Source organism: Malaclemys terrapin, chromosome 3 (assembly GCF_027887155.1).
Source record: "Malaclemys terrapin pileata isolate rMalTer1 chromosome 3, rMalTer1.hap1, whole genome shotgun sequence".
In the NCBI taxonomy this organism is placed as follows: domain Eukaryota; kingdom Metazoa; phylum Chordata; order Testudines; family Emydidae; genus Malaclemys; species Malaclemys terrapin.
The window spans coordinates 161,654,846-161,669,204 of NC_071507.1; the positions used below are offsets into that span (position 1 = coordinate 161,654,846).

Below are 14,359 nucleotides of genomic sequence, written 5' to 3' on the forward strand. Positions count from 1 at the left end.
AGGGGAAGTAATAGCCCACTAATGGCTGCTTTCCTACCATTGCTGAGATCTAGCTCAACTCGTCAGTTCTCCACATACCAACAGCCCAGCCTGTTTGCCTCTGATCACTCCTCCCCATAAACTCGGTTGGTTCCTATATTCCTTCCCTCAGAACCTCTGTCTGATCCCTGGAGAGAAGAAGGGAACCAAGAGTCCCAAAGTTTTCAAGGAAAACCTTCTCTGCTTGCTCCCTTCCCTGTGGTGCAGTGGGATTAGGAGACAGAATCTACTTTCATTTGGAACCTAGAACTTGATATGGTACAATTGAGATGTCTGGCTCTACCTCCCTATGAACCAGTCAGTGGAGGTGGCTGGACATGGGCAGCAGGAAGTATGCTGTGATCTGTAAAGGGCTATAGTAGATTACTCTTCTTAGGCCTGGTCTACACTGTGTGTGTGTGTGGATCTAAGCTACGCAACTTCAGTACGTGAATAATGTAGCTGAAGTCGACATATTTAGATCTACGCAGCGCGGTGTCTTCATGTGGTGAGTTGACTGCTGCCGCTGCTCCCTAGACACGATAAATTGACCCCCGCTGGATCGATTGCTGCCCGCCGATCCAGCGGGTAGTATAGGCATACCCTTAGTCTCTCATTTCCCCAGTATAAGAAAGCAGTACCAGAAGAACTGTGCCCTCGAGGTGTGTCTGAGACACAGTGCCTTCCAGAGTTGCTGGAATCCAGCAAGGCGGTGCAACTACGCACATCCCATACTCAGGGCTGTGCCTAAAGGCACCATCTAATATCATAATAATAAGCACTATGCCCATTTAATGTATTTACAGAATAGGGCCTTTAACTATGAAACCTTAGAATACAGTAATTGGGCTATTGATACTGAATATGTGCTTGTTTATTATACAAGGAAAATATTATGATTTTATACTATTATTAAGAAAGCCAAACACATTCCATTATATATATATGGCTGATATTAAAAAATTGAGAAATAGGATTAAATAGCCATGCCCCGCCAGAATTTCATTGGTTTGTCAGATACTAGATACCTATACCCGCTTGTATACTGTCACAGTTATAATGATCACAGTTGGCCTTTGTGGTTTTTTAAAAAATCTAATAAAAAACAATGCATTAATTGTTTATCTAGGGTTTTACCGGATCTCGAGGAAGGAAAGGTACACCTGGTCCAAAGGTATCGTATGAATAAAGCTAATTTTTCCATCTTGCTAAACTGCACAATCTGTTTTTGTATGTTTACTTGGTGGGATTTTGTTCATTTAAAGGGAATACGTGGAGATCCTGGATTGCCTGGGCGAGAGGGGGATCCTGGTATAGAGGTAAATGGGGTGTGGAATTCTGAAGTAACCAGTATTTTGTTTATGTAATCTTAAAAACTAACCTCTTTGTCTTAATTACTGTGTTTTCTTTAGGCCTATCAAGGATCTCAAGGGCCAGAGGGTGGTCAAGGTACTTTGGGTTTAAAGGTAGAGTTTTTAAAATCTGAATTTATTCCCTCAACTATCTATTATTAATGTATTTATACTTTTTATGTAGATTAAAATAATCTATTTTACCCTTATGTAGGGAGAGAAAGGATTTCTAGGAGAAGCAGGTCCTGAAGGCCCTTGGGGAAGAACAGTAAGTATCATTCTCTTTGTGAGGGGTCCGGTCTAGTTTCTCAGTGACATGGCTTTCTGAGAGACGCATGCATCAGAAGGCAGCATATGGGAGCTGTTCCTCAGTCAGGTTGGTGACCCAGGGCTGAATCCAGTTTGCCTTTATTCACACAAGTAGTTCCATAGAAGTTAACTGGACTACTTGCTTGAGTAGGGCAATAAGGATTTGGATTTTGGCCCCTGGCCTCAATATGTAAAGACAGAAGCAAATGAGACTCACCAGGCTAGTTGTCTATAGAAGCGAAGGTATTTGGGAGTAGTCTGTACATACAAATAAATTCCCTGTTCTGTAACTAGTCCTAGACAATATTTGAGTCCCTTTCTCCTAAATGTTGGGGCTCTGCAGAGGACAAAAGTTGCTATGATTCTAGGGCTCCTGTTATTGGGAAGAAAGTAAGAGAGAGAGAGAGATCCCTCTCCTTGGTGGGTTCTTGAAAAAAGTAACAAAACAGCACGCCTTCTTATGGTTGGGGCTGGGCTCTCCCACGGGAAGGAGAATCCTGTTGTTCGTCTACCACAAACACCATTTGCAGGGATGATGAGGAGGAAGGACTCTTCAAACTGCTAACAGCATCCTTGCATCTGTCTGACTGACAACTCTTTCTCTGTAAGAGAACTATCAGATAGAAGTTAATCTGCAGCCCATGTAGCCCCTCTAAAACTCTCCCAGGTGACTCATCAGTTAGCTAGGAAAGAACCCAGCCTTGCTTAGACATGCAAACCTGTTCTCAGTATATTTCCAGCTCAGTTTTCACATAAAGGAGGTTTGGGTAAACTTGGAAATGTCTTGGATAAATATCCAAACCCAGTAGCTCAGACCCAACTCTAGAGCTCTTGAAGGTCACTCATTTACCAGTCTGGATGTGGTTTAAATAATAGATTTTAAAAACAGAAATCACACGAATAACCACCAATTGTACCGGAGGAAATGGCAGAACAATCCTCTGATCACTCATATAACGGAGAGCAATTGTGTGGGCTGTCCAAAAGGTACCAACCCACATTCTGCAAATTCAACGACGGGGGGCCAGATCCTCAACTTGCACCAGTTGTTATAGCTCAGTTAAAGTCAATGGAGCTATGACAATTTACACCACCTGAGGATCTGTCCCAAAGTAACTATTGCCAGGATTTAAAATCAGAAAGACACATGCAGAAGAATATAGCGGGGTGTGTGGGGGAGAGAGGTATTCTGCTGCTGCCCATGGTAACAGATAGCAAGCCTGCAATGCTTGTGCTAGGGTTGGCATCTGTAACAGTAGTGGCTTAAGGAAGACCCAGGACTGGAGAATATAGTCACCCGGTGTGTGGTGGTGTTGATTTCACAAGAAGAGTAAGTCAGAACAGCTGGTAAAATTGCTGTAAATTTTTAAACATGACAAAAAAGCAACAATTATTAATTGGATCTTTTTATCTTTGAGTTAATTTTGGTCTCTGGTCTGAAATAATTATTTTATGTTATTAAAGATAATTTAACAAAAGACATAAATCAGTGTGACAGTAACTTTCCAGATGCACATTTTAGTACTATTCTCTGTCCAGCTTAACATTTAACTTTATTATTAAACATGGGCAAACTATGTTCTGAATAACACATAAAGAGGGGATATCAGTCTTTAATAGAGGGCTTAATTAAAGAAGTCTATGCTGATTATTAGAAATGAATATTAACAGGATCATGATAGTGAAGATGCTATTATAGTAACACAAATAGATTAGTTCCTATTAGTTAAAATTGCTGGACAGAATCGTAGAGTATAATGAGTAGCAAACGGACTGGACTTTTGAAGAGGAAGCTAGATACAATCACATTTTATATGTTGTGTTTGTGGGTGTATATTATAAAATATATCTATGCACAGGGGTGGCTCCAGGCAAAAAATCATAGAGCCACCCCTGTCTGTGCATGTGCACAGATATAGACACAGATGGACACACACAGTCTTTCCAGTTCTGTTTACCCAGAGGTTGGAGTGGACACACATCACCTTAGGTTGGAGATTAAGAAGGAGCTGGCCATCGGGCTCCGAAAAACTACACTCTGGGACATCCCTGTTTGAATTGCTTGCACTCTAGGTACCTAACAGACAGAAGAAAATGCTGGCATTTTTTTGCAGACTGGTTCTCATTGTGATGAGTATCACAGAAATCCCTTTATCTAAACAAAGCAAACAAATACTGGCAGAGATATATCTAAACTTATATACCTGGGCTTTTTAGTTTCTCTTCCTTTTTAAATTTGTGATAATATAAAGCAATAAGCATGTGATCAAGGTGGGTGAATTTATTTTTAATGATTCAATGTTTCCTGGACAGGGTGATACTGGTTCAAAAGGGATTGCAGGAATTCCTGGTAGGCCTGGCTTCGCTGGTCCCCCTGGAACTACTGTAAGTTTCATTGTTAGTAACCATGATTTACCACCCACTGAAACTGATGGGAGTCTTTCCATTGACTTGAATGGGCAGTGGATTCAGGTCCTAATTGTATGTGGATGATTGGCTATATACTGCTTGACAGTTGTCATTTTCTTTCCCTGCTCTCTACAGGGTCATATTGGGCTACCAGGAACTCGTGGATTGAAGGTACCTTTATGAAACTCTTTTACTGGAAATCTTGCTTTTTGTTTCAGGAGTAAACACTTCTAGTTTGATTCTTAAGGTTGCACAGTAAGCACAGGGCCGATTATGGTTACAGTAAAGGAGAACTTCCTTTCAATGAGGTAAACAGATGTGGAAAAAGATTACAGGCTACTGGAAACTTGTCCAAATTCTAACTTTAAATGCATGTGGGTGTAGCAAAAATTATAACTGATAATATGCACAGCCTTTTTTTTTAAATGTCAAACACATTCTTGTATTAGGGTTGGAGAAAGTATGATCTGAACATTAAAAGGTGCCTCATTAAAGCTACATTGTGCTGCTTAGGAACAACCCAGAGAAAAGAGCAGTGTGGATGGTGGAATGAATTTTGCTTTAGGGGAACATAATGTTTCCTGGAGCACCTATAAGCATCCAGACAGAGCAGGCAGTGTGTTTGCTACACTCCTCATTGTGGGGTCTGACTTACTTTCCCACAGGCATAGGTCTAGAGCATTAGCACTGCCTTATTCCCACCTCTTCCCTTCCTACCTCCTTTGGGCTGTCATGTGCCTCTGTGGAGAAAGGATGGGGCAGCCTTTGTGCCTCGCAAACAGGGGGAAAGCTCCTTCCTTCCTTTCCTCATTGAATAACTATGTAAGAGCCAGGTTCTGCCTGGCTCTTAATAACTGGCACACCTATTCTATTTCCATGTGAATGACAAAGAGATAAAGGTTTTAATTTTCAGATGGCCTCAGTGTTGTGTCCATGGAAAATTGTATATTTGCTGGAAAATCAGGTAACTGAATGTATAACGTTCTTCTGTGCATGCAAAATATGAGAGTTTTGTATGCACAAATGAGTGCAGCATGCAAAAATTTTGTGCATGCACTGAATGAAGGCTAGTTGAGAACTGAGCAAAAATGAGTTAAGAGGTAGCTACAGAACCTGAATTGGTGGCTCAAACATAGATTACATATACAATCTAATTAGGCTTGGCAGAATTCAATTTATATTTTTTATAATTTCAACAGATAATATCTATGTTTATTTTTAAGCATTTTTTTTCTATTTTCATCTTTTTAAATTTTCACAGTTGCAGGAAACTAGTGGGGGAGGAGAGACAATACTTATTTAATGACAATAGACAATGAGATTCAAAAAGTTAAAACTTTATAACCATTAAAAAACAAATTGTCAACATCACGTCAAAATATACCAAGTAAACAATGTATCCTTAAATCAAACTCTAATAAGTTCTTAAGCAATATTTTACTTACTTTGTCTATCTGTTAATGTTTGATTATTATCAATGGAAATATTTTTTCTTCAGTTTGTCTGTGTATGGGGAAACTGACATTTACTGATAAAAATCCAATCCTTCCAAGTCTAGGTATAATGAATTTTAAATTAGGATAATCTGAGATGAAAAGTAGCAAGTAGCTTCTGAAATGTTCCTTTTTATACATAATTTAGCTTTTTTTTAAAAAGAATTTTTATTATTTTCTTAAATAGCAATTAGTAGCAGTAAAATGTATTTTAATAATATAGGGTCTGATTCTGCAACCCTTACTCATGTTTGATAGCAGCCTTCAACTACCTGAAAGGGGGTTCCAAAGAGCATAGAGCTCGGCTGTTCTTAGTGGTGGCAGATGACAGAACAAGGAGCAATGATCTCAAGTTGCAGTTGGGGAGGTCTAGATTGGATAGTAGGAAAAACTATTTCACTGGGAGGGTGGTGAAGCACTGGAATGGGTTACCTAGGCAGGTGGTGGAATCTCCATCCTTAGAGGTTTTTAAGGCCCAGTTTGACAAAGCCCTGGCTGGGATGATTTAGTTGGTGTTGGTCCTGCTTTGAGCAGGGGGTTGGACTAGATGACCTCCTGAGGTCTCTTCCAACCTTAATCTTCTGTGGTTCTTTACCTTAACTCTACAAATGGTCCTACGCTGGCTCTGCAACAGCTCAGCATTCAGCAGGCCCCTGAATACAGTCTAAAGGCTACTAATCACCTTATTGGCGCTGAATATCAGTCATTTGAAAAGAAGAGACCCCTGCTGAGATAGGAGAATGGTCTAGTCCAGGGGTTCTCAACCTTTTTCTTTCTGAGGCCCCCCCTAACATGCCAGGGTCGCCCAGAGGATTCAGGGGACCTGGGGTCTTCGGCGGCGGGAGGCCCCCACTTTCAAATTGCCACTGAAGACCCGGCACTTTGGTGGCAGGTCCCGGGGCGGAAGGATCCCCCGCCGCGAGTCTTCAGGGCACTTCGGCGGCGGGTCCCGGAGCGGAAGGACCCCCTGCCACCGAATTGCTGCCGAAGACCCGGAGCGGAAGAATCTCCGGGGGCCCGGGCCCTGCAAAAGTTTTCCGGGGCCCCCGGAGCAAGTGAAGGACCCCGCTCCAGGGGCCCCGAAAAACTCTCGTGGGGGCCCCTGTGGGGCCTGGGGCAAATTGCCCCACTTCCCCCCCTCTCTGGGTGGCCCTTTAACATACTATAAAAACTCCACGGCCCAGCTGTGCTACAGCAATTGTTTTTCTGCATATAAAAGCCAGAGTTAGGGGGTAGCAAGCAGGGCAATTGCCCAGGGCCCCACGCCACAGGGGGCACTGTGAAGCTCAGTTGTTCAATCTTTGGCTTCAGCCCTGGGTGATGGGGCTTGAGGCCCCGGGCTGCAATCCTGTGCGGTAGGGCTTTGGCTTTTTGCCCTGAGCCCTAGCGAGTATAGTACCGGCCATACTTGTCAGACCCCCTAAAACCTGCCGTGGCCCCCCAGAACCACCGGTCTCATCTAGTGGATAGGGGACTGGAACTCTGGAGATATGTGTTCTGTTCCCAGTGGCCTCCTGGGTGACCATAGGCAAGTCCCTTCACCCTCTGGGTGTAAGTTTTCCTGTCTGTAAAATGGAGATAATTGTACTGATCTCCTTTTTAAAGTGCTTTGAGATCCGCTGCTAAAAAAGAGAGAGTTGTTATTATTTATTAACATGTTATGAAGACATTGCAGTGTACCAGGAATGAGAGTGATATAACTGTCATTTATTAGCATAGACTAGGTTGAAGAAGTGCACTTAGTATTTGGAATGGAAAGTGGTGAGGTTATTAAGCTTTTGATAATGCTCACAAAAAATTAATATAAGCATTGAGTCTTGCTGTGACTATTCTTAAAAAAATATAATTATAATATTTGTTTGGGGTTTCATTCTCTGTGTAGGGAAATGTTGGTGTTCCAGGCATAAAGGGTCAAGAAGGTGACAAGGTACAGTAATATATGACATACATCTCTACCTCGATATAACGCTGTCCTCGGGAGCCAAAAAATCTTACCGCGTTATAGGTGAAATGGCATTATATTGAACTTGCTTTGATCCACCAGAGTGCGCAGCCCCGCTCCCCCGGAGCGTTGCTTTACCGCGTTATATCCGAATTCATGTTATATCGGGTCGCATTATATCGAGGTAGCGGTGTATTTGTAATTGAATATTAGATGTAACTAATTCATTGTTCACACTCTTGGCATTGTTATAGTTTTTATAAACTTCTACACACTCATATTAGTTTCCTATAGTTCTTAGCAACACCATAGCTTTTGACATTTACTGCTTTTATGGTATGTGGAACTTTGCACTGGTAAGTAAAATTAAAGGAAGAATCTTGCTAGCAACAAATATTAGTTACTGATGTGTTGGTTTGCCGTTGACGTCAATGAGAGTGCAGTGCTCAGCCTCACTGAAAACGTGGCCTTTTATTTAGGTGCCTAATGTTGGACACTCAAAATTTGAGAATATTGGCCTAAATGTCCCATGCAGAACCAAGTGGATACTGCAGTCAAAATTCTTCAGAGTGGTAATTCAGCCCTATTTACAGCACTTCCACATTCACTTTCCACAAGCATTCAAGCATACAAGCTTTACTAGTGCAAGTGTTCATGAAACACAAATGTTTAGCCTGTGTCCTTGAATATTCACCATTGGTGAATTTTTTGAATTGTATACTGGATTGTAAACTGCACAATTTGCACTGTTATATAAGTATGATGGCATTGTTTCAATTCCCTGAATGACCTATGTAGCTAGTCAGTACAGCGTAGACTATGAATATTACATTTCAATACACAATCAGATATAGGCCCAGATTTTTAAAGGTATTTAGCTGTTGCTGTACTCAGTGTTGCAATGCTTAACTGATTTAGGAGACTAAATCTCATTTTCAAAAGGGATTTAGGCATGCCAGAGCTCAAGATCTTGGCTCCTAAGTTCCTAAATCCCTTTTGAAAATGAGAAAATCCCTATATCAATTAGGCATTGCAACACTGAATGCCGTAATGCCTAAAAATCTGGGCCATACAGTAGAAGTAATCTCAACAGAGTGTCTCAACAGCTGCTATGCAAACTTGGGTCAAAGATGGGTGGATGCTGGGCTGAGGATTTAGCCTTATATGAATATATATTCTATGAACAGAAGTTTTGAATGATATGCCCAATGACCCCTCGTACTCCTAGTTTGTCATTTGCAAATGTGTTTTGGATCTGGATGAAAAGTGCTGCATAATTGTAAGGTATTAACATTCTTACTTCTACACAAGGATAACAAACAAAGCAATGGGAAATATTATTGTATGAATTTCAGTGCCAAAAATAATATTTGTATTTATATTTAAAGGGAGAAAAAGGAGTTAAAGGACCAAAAGGAAATGTAAGTAAAAACACCTTTTATCCCCTTGCTGTTCCGTCTTTAACTTAGGATACTTGTACTGCACTCATCAAAGGTGTACAGTATTTGAACTTATAGAAAATTTGTAATAAAGCCAGCAAGAGCAAACCATAATTGCTCAAACACCATTCTAAGAAAACTTCACTTATAAAGTGTAACAAAGTCAAATCTTTGTTTTAGGTTGGAGACAAAGGACCAACAGGACCAGAGGGTGTTATTGGTAAAAGAGGTCCACCAGGAGAGACTGGATCCCGAGGCCAACCTGGAGAACAGGGTGTTCCTGGAGATGAGGGTCCACCAGGAAATGTTGGATCAGTTGGACTTCCTGTAAGACTTTCAGTTCCTTTGACCTAAAATATTATAGAAGAAACAAAGTACTCAGAGTTGTGAGATGGTGTATCAAATTCTGCTCACAGTTACATGCATGCTGTAATAAATGTGGTCGTACATATGTAAGTAGGACCAGAATTGGACAAGAAGGCCAAATTCATTTCTCATGTTAGTGGAATTATAGAAGGGATGAAGTTGGCTCAGTAGTTCTAAATTTTTATTTAAAAACTAAATTAGTCCAACTGAGGTCCATCAGGCATTTTCTTGTAAGAATTGCTTGTTTTTGTAAAATAATTGTTTAACAAGGTTCATTTGTTAATATGCTTGGAAATCATCTTTTTTAATGTTATCATAAAATTAGCTATACAGTGACAAAGAACAGCACAGCCAAATGTTACATGGATAATTACAGGAAACTCAGGAGGTGTTTCAGTGAGTTATGCTATTAATGGAACTGTTCCTGCATATTTTATTTCTCTGATTGTTCTCATGTTCTTCTCATGCAGGGACTGGCTTTCCCAGCAGCTCATGTGATAGAAGTGTGCAAACGAATTGTCTTAGAACAAATGTCAATGTTTGCCAATAGTGTTGGGAGGAAATGTGCCAGCACATGCCCACTTTATGGAGATCAGCCTATGGGGCCTCCAGGACCTGTTGGTTTGCCTGGACCCCCTGGAGAAGAGGTGAGTATACAGGGGGAGAAAAACAAAGCCATTACAAAAATTAACCAGTTATTGAAACACTGAAAGCATTGTTAAATGAAGTTAACATATGAACTGAAAAAATAGAAAACATTTTTCCATGTGGCAATATTGTGCTTGATCCTGCTCCCATCGAAATCAATGTGAGCTTGTGTTGACTTCAGAGGACCCATTTTTCTCCAACAAGTACAACACTACTATGGAAGAAATTAGCATGTTAGAAAAAAAACTGAGATCATAGCTGTGTTATCTTAAGCTTAAAGAAATGTGTAGTGGAGCTGTATCAGTATATTTAATAAGTATATTTAATACAATTACAAGCTGAACAAAATAATGTGATGACCTTTTTCACAAGTAATTAAGCTGCTAAAAAGTGATATGAAACAGGGTTTTTTATTTAGTGCTATCATGATGTTTGACAGCTCCAAAGGCAAATTCTGACTCATAACATGGCATTCATCACCCACTAATCTATGAAATATTGACCTTTGGAGAACCATAACTTCATTGTGTACAGCACAGTAGTATTTTCCAGTACCTACATTATAACACATGAGTAACTGCCTAAGTAGTTCTTATATCAGAGTTATCACATTCATTATTGTGTTGCAGCCAATACCCTTTCACATCATCTAAAATAACATGGTAAGAAATGTTTAAAAGGTTAAGATTTCATGGTAATACGTCTGAGCTATTCCTTTTCATCTTTATGGTTCTTTAGGTATCTATATTATTACATGTAAATAACTGCCTGCAGTATGAAGTATTCTAAAAAAAGAGATTTAGTTTCATAACCTAAAGCTAAATATCAAGCCGGGGAACAGCTATATTTAGTGACCTTTTCCACAGATATACAAATTAATCTTTTCTGAACAGAATGGACTAGTAAGATACTGCACACAAAATTGGAATATCATGGCCAAAAAAAAAAAAGAGCTTGTTTCAATGTGAAAGTTTAGGTTAATTTGTTGGATAAAGGTTAATATCACGTAATAGAAGTAATACACAAATAATAAACAAATTAAAACTTACATTTTACTAATGCCTTCAAATATCTTTAAATGCTGACTTCCTCCTGGCTGGTGACCCCAACTCCCAGAGTACAGTGCCAAGCTGCAAGCATGCAACGTTGCCTCAGTTTTTTACCTTCTCTACTCCAAAGTATACAACTAAAGATCTGCCTAGTGTTTCTCAAATCTTTCTGTAGCCTTGTTCCATCTTATTTCTTTGGCCTAATCACTCTTTGCTCTCCCACTTCATTCAGTTGCCTCTGAACTCCTTTCAGTTTACCCCATTCACCCTTCATTGTTGATATATAAAGTCACTTACAACTTTGCTCCGACATATGGAACACCCTTCTTTCCCCTCCCGCAATTCTTATCTTCACCTTTTCAAACTGCACTGGTGGGTAAAACATACCTCCCAAACACACAGCCTGTTTTCAGTAGCTTTTGGGTTTTCTCCCCCACTAGCAAATGTAACGATTTTTAACACTTGAGTTAGGTAACATGATATTTACCATTGCTGACTGCCTGATATGGAAAAGGAAAGTTGTGTTTAGCATCCACTCGATTGTGAGTAAACCCTCCTGGGATCTGTGTTTATCCATAACTATACTACATAATACTAAACAACAATTTGTCCTTGTGCCATGGCCCAGTCAGCAGTGGTCAGCAGCACCATGTCAGCTAATTTGATTGTTAAAAATCAAGTTTAAACACTATTCGACCTTCTAGAGAAATTAAGGCCTTTGTGGATGCCTTAATCCTTATCCCCACATGACCTTTATCTACTTCAAATATTCTTGGTTCTCACCTTATTATGGTGGGCATAATGAACTACAATAGGAATTTTCCTATGTAAAAATGTACTGTGCTTTTTCTATTTTTTACAGATTTTTCATTTTACTATGACTTTTTCATAAAAGTAAGCAGACTTCTAATAACCCCTAGTTCTTACTTCATTTATGAATTGAATTAAATGTTGTATTGTTGGAGACTAGGAAAGTTTATTGAAGTCAAATACTTACTTTTGATTTTTAAGGTGACATTTGGACTCTTCTCCTTTCAGTGTAGCTAATCCTTTAATTTTTATATAGTTATGGTATTTTAATCTAGTTACAGTATTTTATCTGATGGTACTGATTGGAATTCAACAACAAAAAATATCGAGTAGTTTCACATACTGTAATATTTGTAACATTTCTATAGGGCAAACCTGGGTTAAATGGAGCAGATGGAGAACGTGGATCTAAAGGCTTTTATGGCGATGTTGGTGACCCAGGAAAACAAGGACCAAAAGGTAAAATGTTTTCAAAATGGAAAATAATTTTTTTTGCAATATTCGTTTGAATAAATTACAGCATTCACAAGTGTGAAAGTGCTGCTGTTGACAAATGTGGTAGTCATTTAAAGACACTTAATTATTTTAAATTTTAGGTGAACATGGAGACAAAGGAGATAGAGGTGCCAAAGGTTTTGTATTTGCTGGCTTTGAAGGCAATCAAGGCCCAAGAGGTACTCCTTTTTGCTCTTGAAATCTTTCTTGCTATAAGTATATTCTGTATTCATGTTGTACAGTATGTACTGTTTTATGGTAGGTTTTGGTAAACACTTTAATGTGGTATGGATGTACGAGTTGTGTCTTGTGAATTGATGCTCATATGATCCTGTATATGTGCAATTCTGTCAAAACTGGGGCAAACCTCTGAGGAGATAGATAAAAGGCACCATGTAAAGCCCAAATAGGTTGTATTTTGCACTGCAGCCTGTCATGGCAGATTAAACACTTTAGAGTAAACTATTAACATAATCTGGTTATTTAAATAGTGAAAATTCTACATAATTGGTTTTCTCTAAATCGAAAGCAAATAAAGACCAGGCAGCTTTTCTGACAGAATTATTTACGTGGATACTTTCCAAAATCCATATAAAGAACCTTCCCATAAAGGCTGTATCATGTCAGGCCAAACTGCACACATCTGCTTCCACTTGACCTTCCCTGTCGACCCTGCATACGGCCAGCCACACTTTCAGTTCTTGAGCATCATAGCTTAATGGGAGTTGGTGGAGTCTCAACATCACTGGTGGTGCCAGCTCACAAGCTAGGCAAGAAGGATAGGCTAGGGGGACCACAGGTCCTTTCCATCTCTAACCTCTATTACTGTAATTGCCTGATTTCTCTTGCTCACTGCCCCTTTCTTAAGGTGAAAGTGGAAGAAGTGGACTAGCATTCAATGGACTTCCAGGTCAGCCTGGCCCACGGGGACATATGGGACAGTCTGGTTTGAGAGGATACCCAGGACTTAGAGGGCCTCCAGGTATATGTAAAACAGGGTGTGATCCTTATCTTTCAAATGATGTAGATCAGCAAAGTGAGTCATCATCTTCTTTTATATGGCAAGCAAAGTGAGTGAAGACTTCAGAGAGAAACATCATGAAATCCTTTGATGTGGAAGAAAACAAGTGTAATTGAACAAAGTACGTGTTTGCTCCCTTTTCAAAATTGAAACCTTTTGAAAAATACATATGAATTACTGTTTCATTTAGAAGCCAGTTCACTTTGTGAATTTTTAATGTAAAATAATAACATGATAATCCTACCTAAGAAGTGGTAAACCATTTCATTTAAATGGCACCTGTTCAGATAGAGGCTATTTGTTTTTAAAATACTGCATTTGCTTTTTAAATGTTGAGTACATTGTACAACTTATATTAATATAAAGCAATGCCATGTTTTATATTTGACATCCAAACAGCTATTTCTTTTCTGAATGTACCAAGGAAATGCTTTTTATAATAAAAGTTGAAAAACATTACACAATGGTTTTAATTTTATGGAAGTCTATCTCTTGTGGTGCCAACCTGTATTTCCATCCTAAGAAAAGATATAGGATCAGGACCTGTATGAGGGCTCTTAAGCCTTTATACATTCCTCACAGTTTGGATTCATGACGGGAAGGCTGAAGAAGACAGCCTGAAATGAGTCTGCCCTACATTAAGTATTTATGACATCTGCTGATGATAAACTAGTCCACCCATTGCATATCTTCATGACCAAGCAATTTATGCACTAATTAAAGGAGGAAGACATGCTGCTACTTGCAGCATGGGCTAAATCCCATCTTGTAAAGAGTTAACCAGGCATAACTCACCTTTTACCCAGACTGTAATATGCTTTTGCTTACTCAAAGTGGGGAGGGAGAGTATCATTTACTTTTCATGCTGTTCTTCCAAATTTTTTTTGTCATGTATCAATATTCTATTTGAGTCCCAAGATAGGACTGATTGTTGGTTTACGTGTAGTTCCACTGCATCACGAAGCTTGGCTTCAGCTTGTATTTGGATCATAAGTTCTTTTCTCCCTG

At 39.5% G+C, this 14,359-nt stretch overlaps 1 protein-coding gene across 1 annotated transcript in view; it reads left to right on the forward strand.

Moving 5' to 3' along the window:
* Window positions 1–13,758, forward strand: part of LOC128834281 (collagen alpha-1(IX) chain-like) — a 50,344-nt gene extending 36,586 nt beyond the window's left edge. Inside the window, exons 15-27 of the mRNA XM_054022889.1 lie at window positions 1,148–1,192; window positions 1,284–1,337; window positions 1,431–1,484; window positions 1,585–1,638; window positions 3,993–4,064; window positions 4,224–4,259; window positions 7,464–7,508; window positions 8,912–8,944; window positions 9,143–9,289; window positions 9,799–9,975; window positions 12,204–12,294; window positions 12,432–12,509; window positions 13,199–13,758. Coding sequence (XP_053878864.1) covers window positions 1,148–1,192; window positions 1,284–1,337; window positions 1,431–1,484; window positions 1,585–1,638; window positions 3,993–4,064; window positions 4,224–4,259; window positions 7,464–7,508; window positions 8,912–8,944; window positions 9,143–9,289; window positions 9,799–9,975; window positions 12,204–12,294; window positions 12,432–12,509; window positions 13,199–13,404 — 1,092 coding nt within the window. The 3' untranslated portion in view covers window positions 13,405–13,758. The remainder of the gene's footprint in view (window positions 1–1,147; window positions 1,193–1,283; window positions 1,338–1,430; window positions 1,485–1,584; window positions 1,639–3,992; window positions 4,065–4,223; window positions 4,260–7,463; window positions 7,509–8,911; window positions 8,945–9,142; window positions 9,290–9,798; window positions 9,976–12,203; window positions 12,295–12,431; window positions 12,510–13,198) is intronic.
* The last annotated feature ends 601 nt before the right edge of the window (window positions 13,759–14,359 follow it).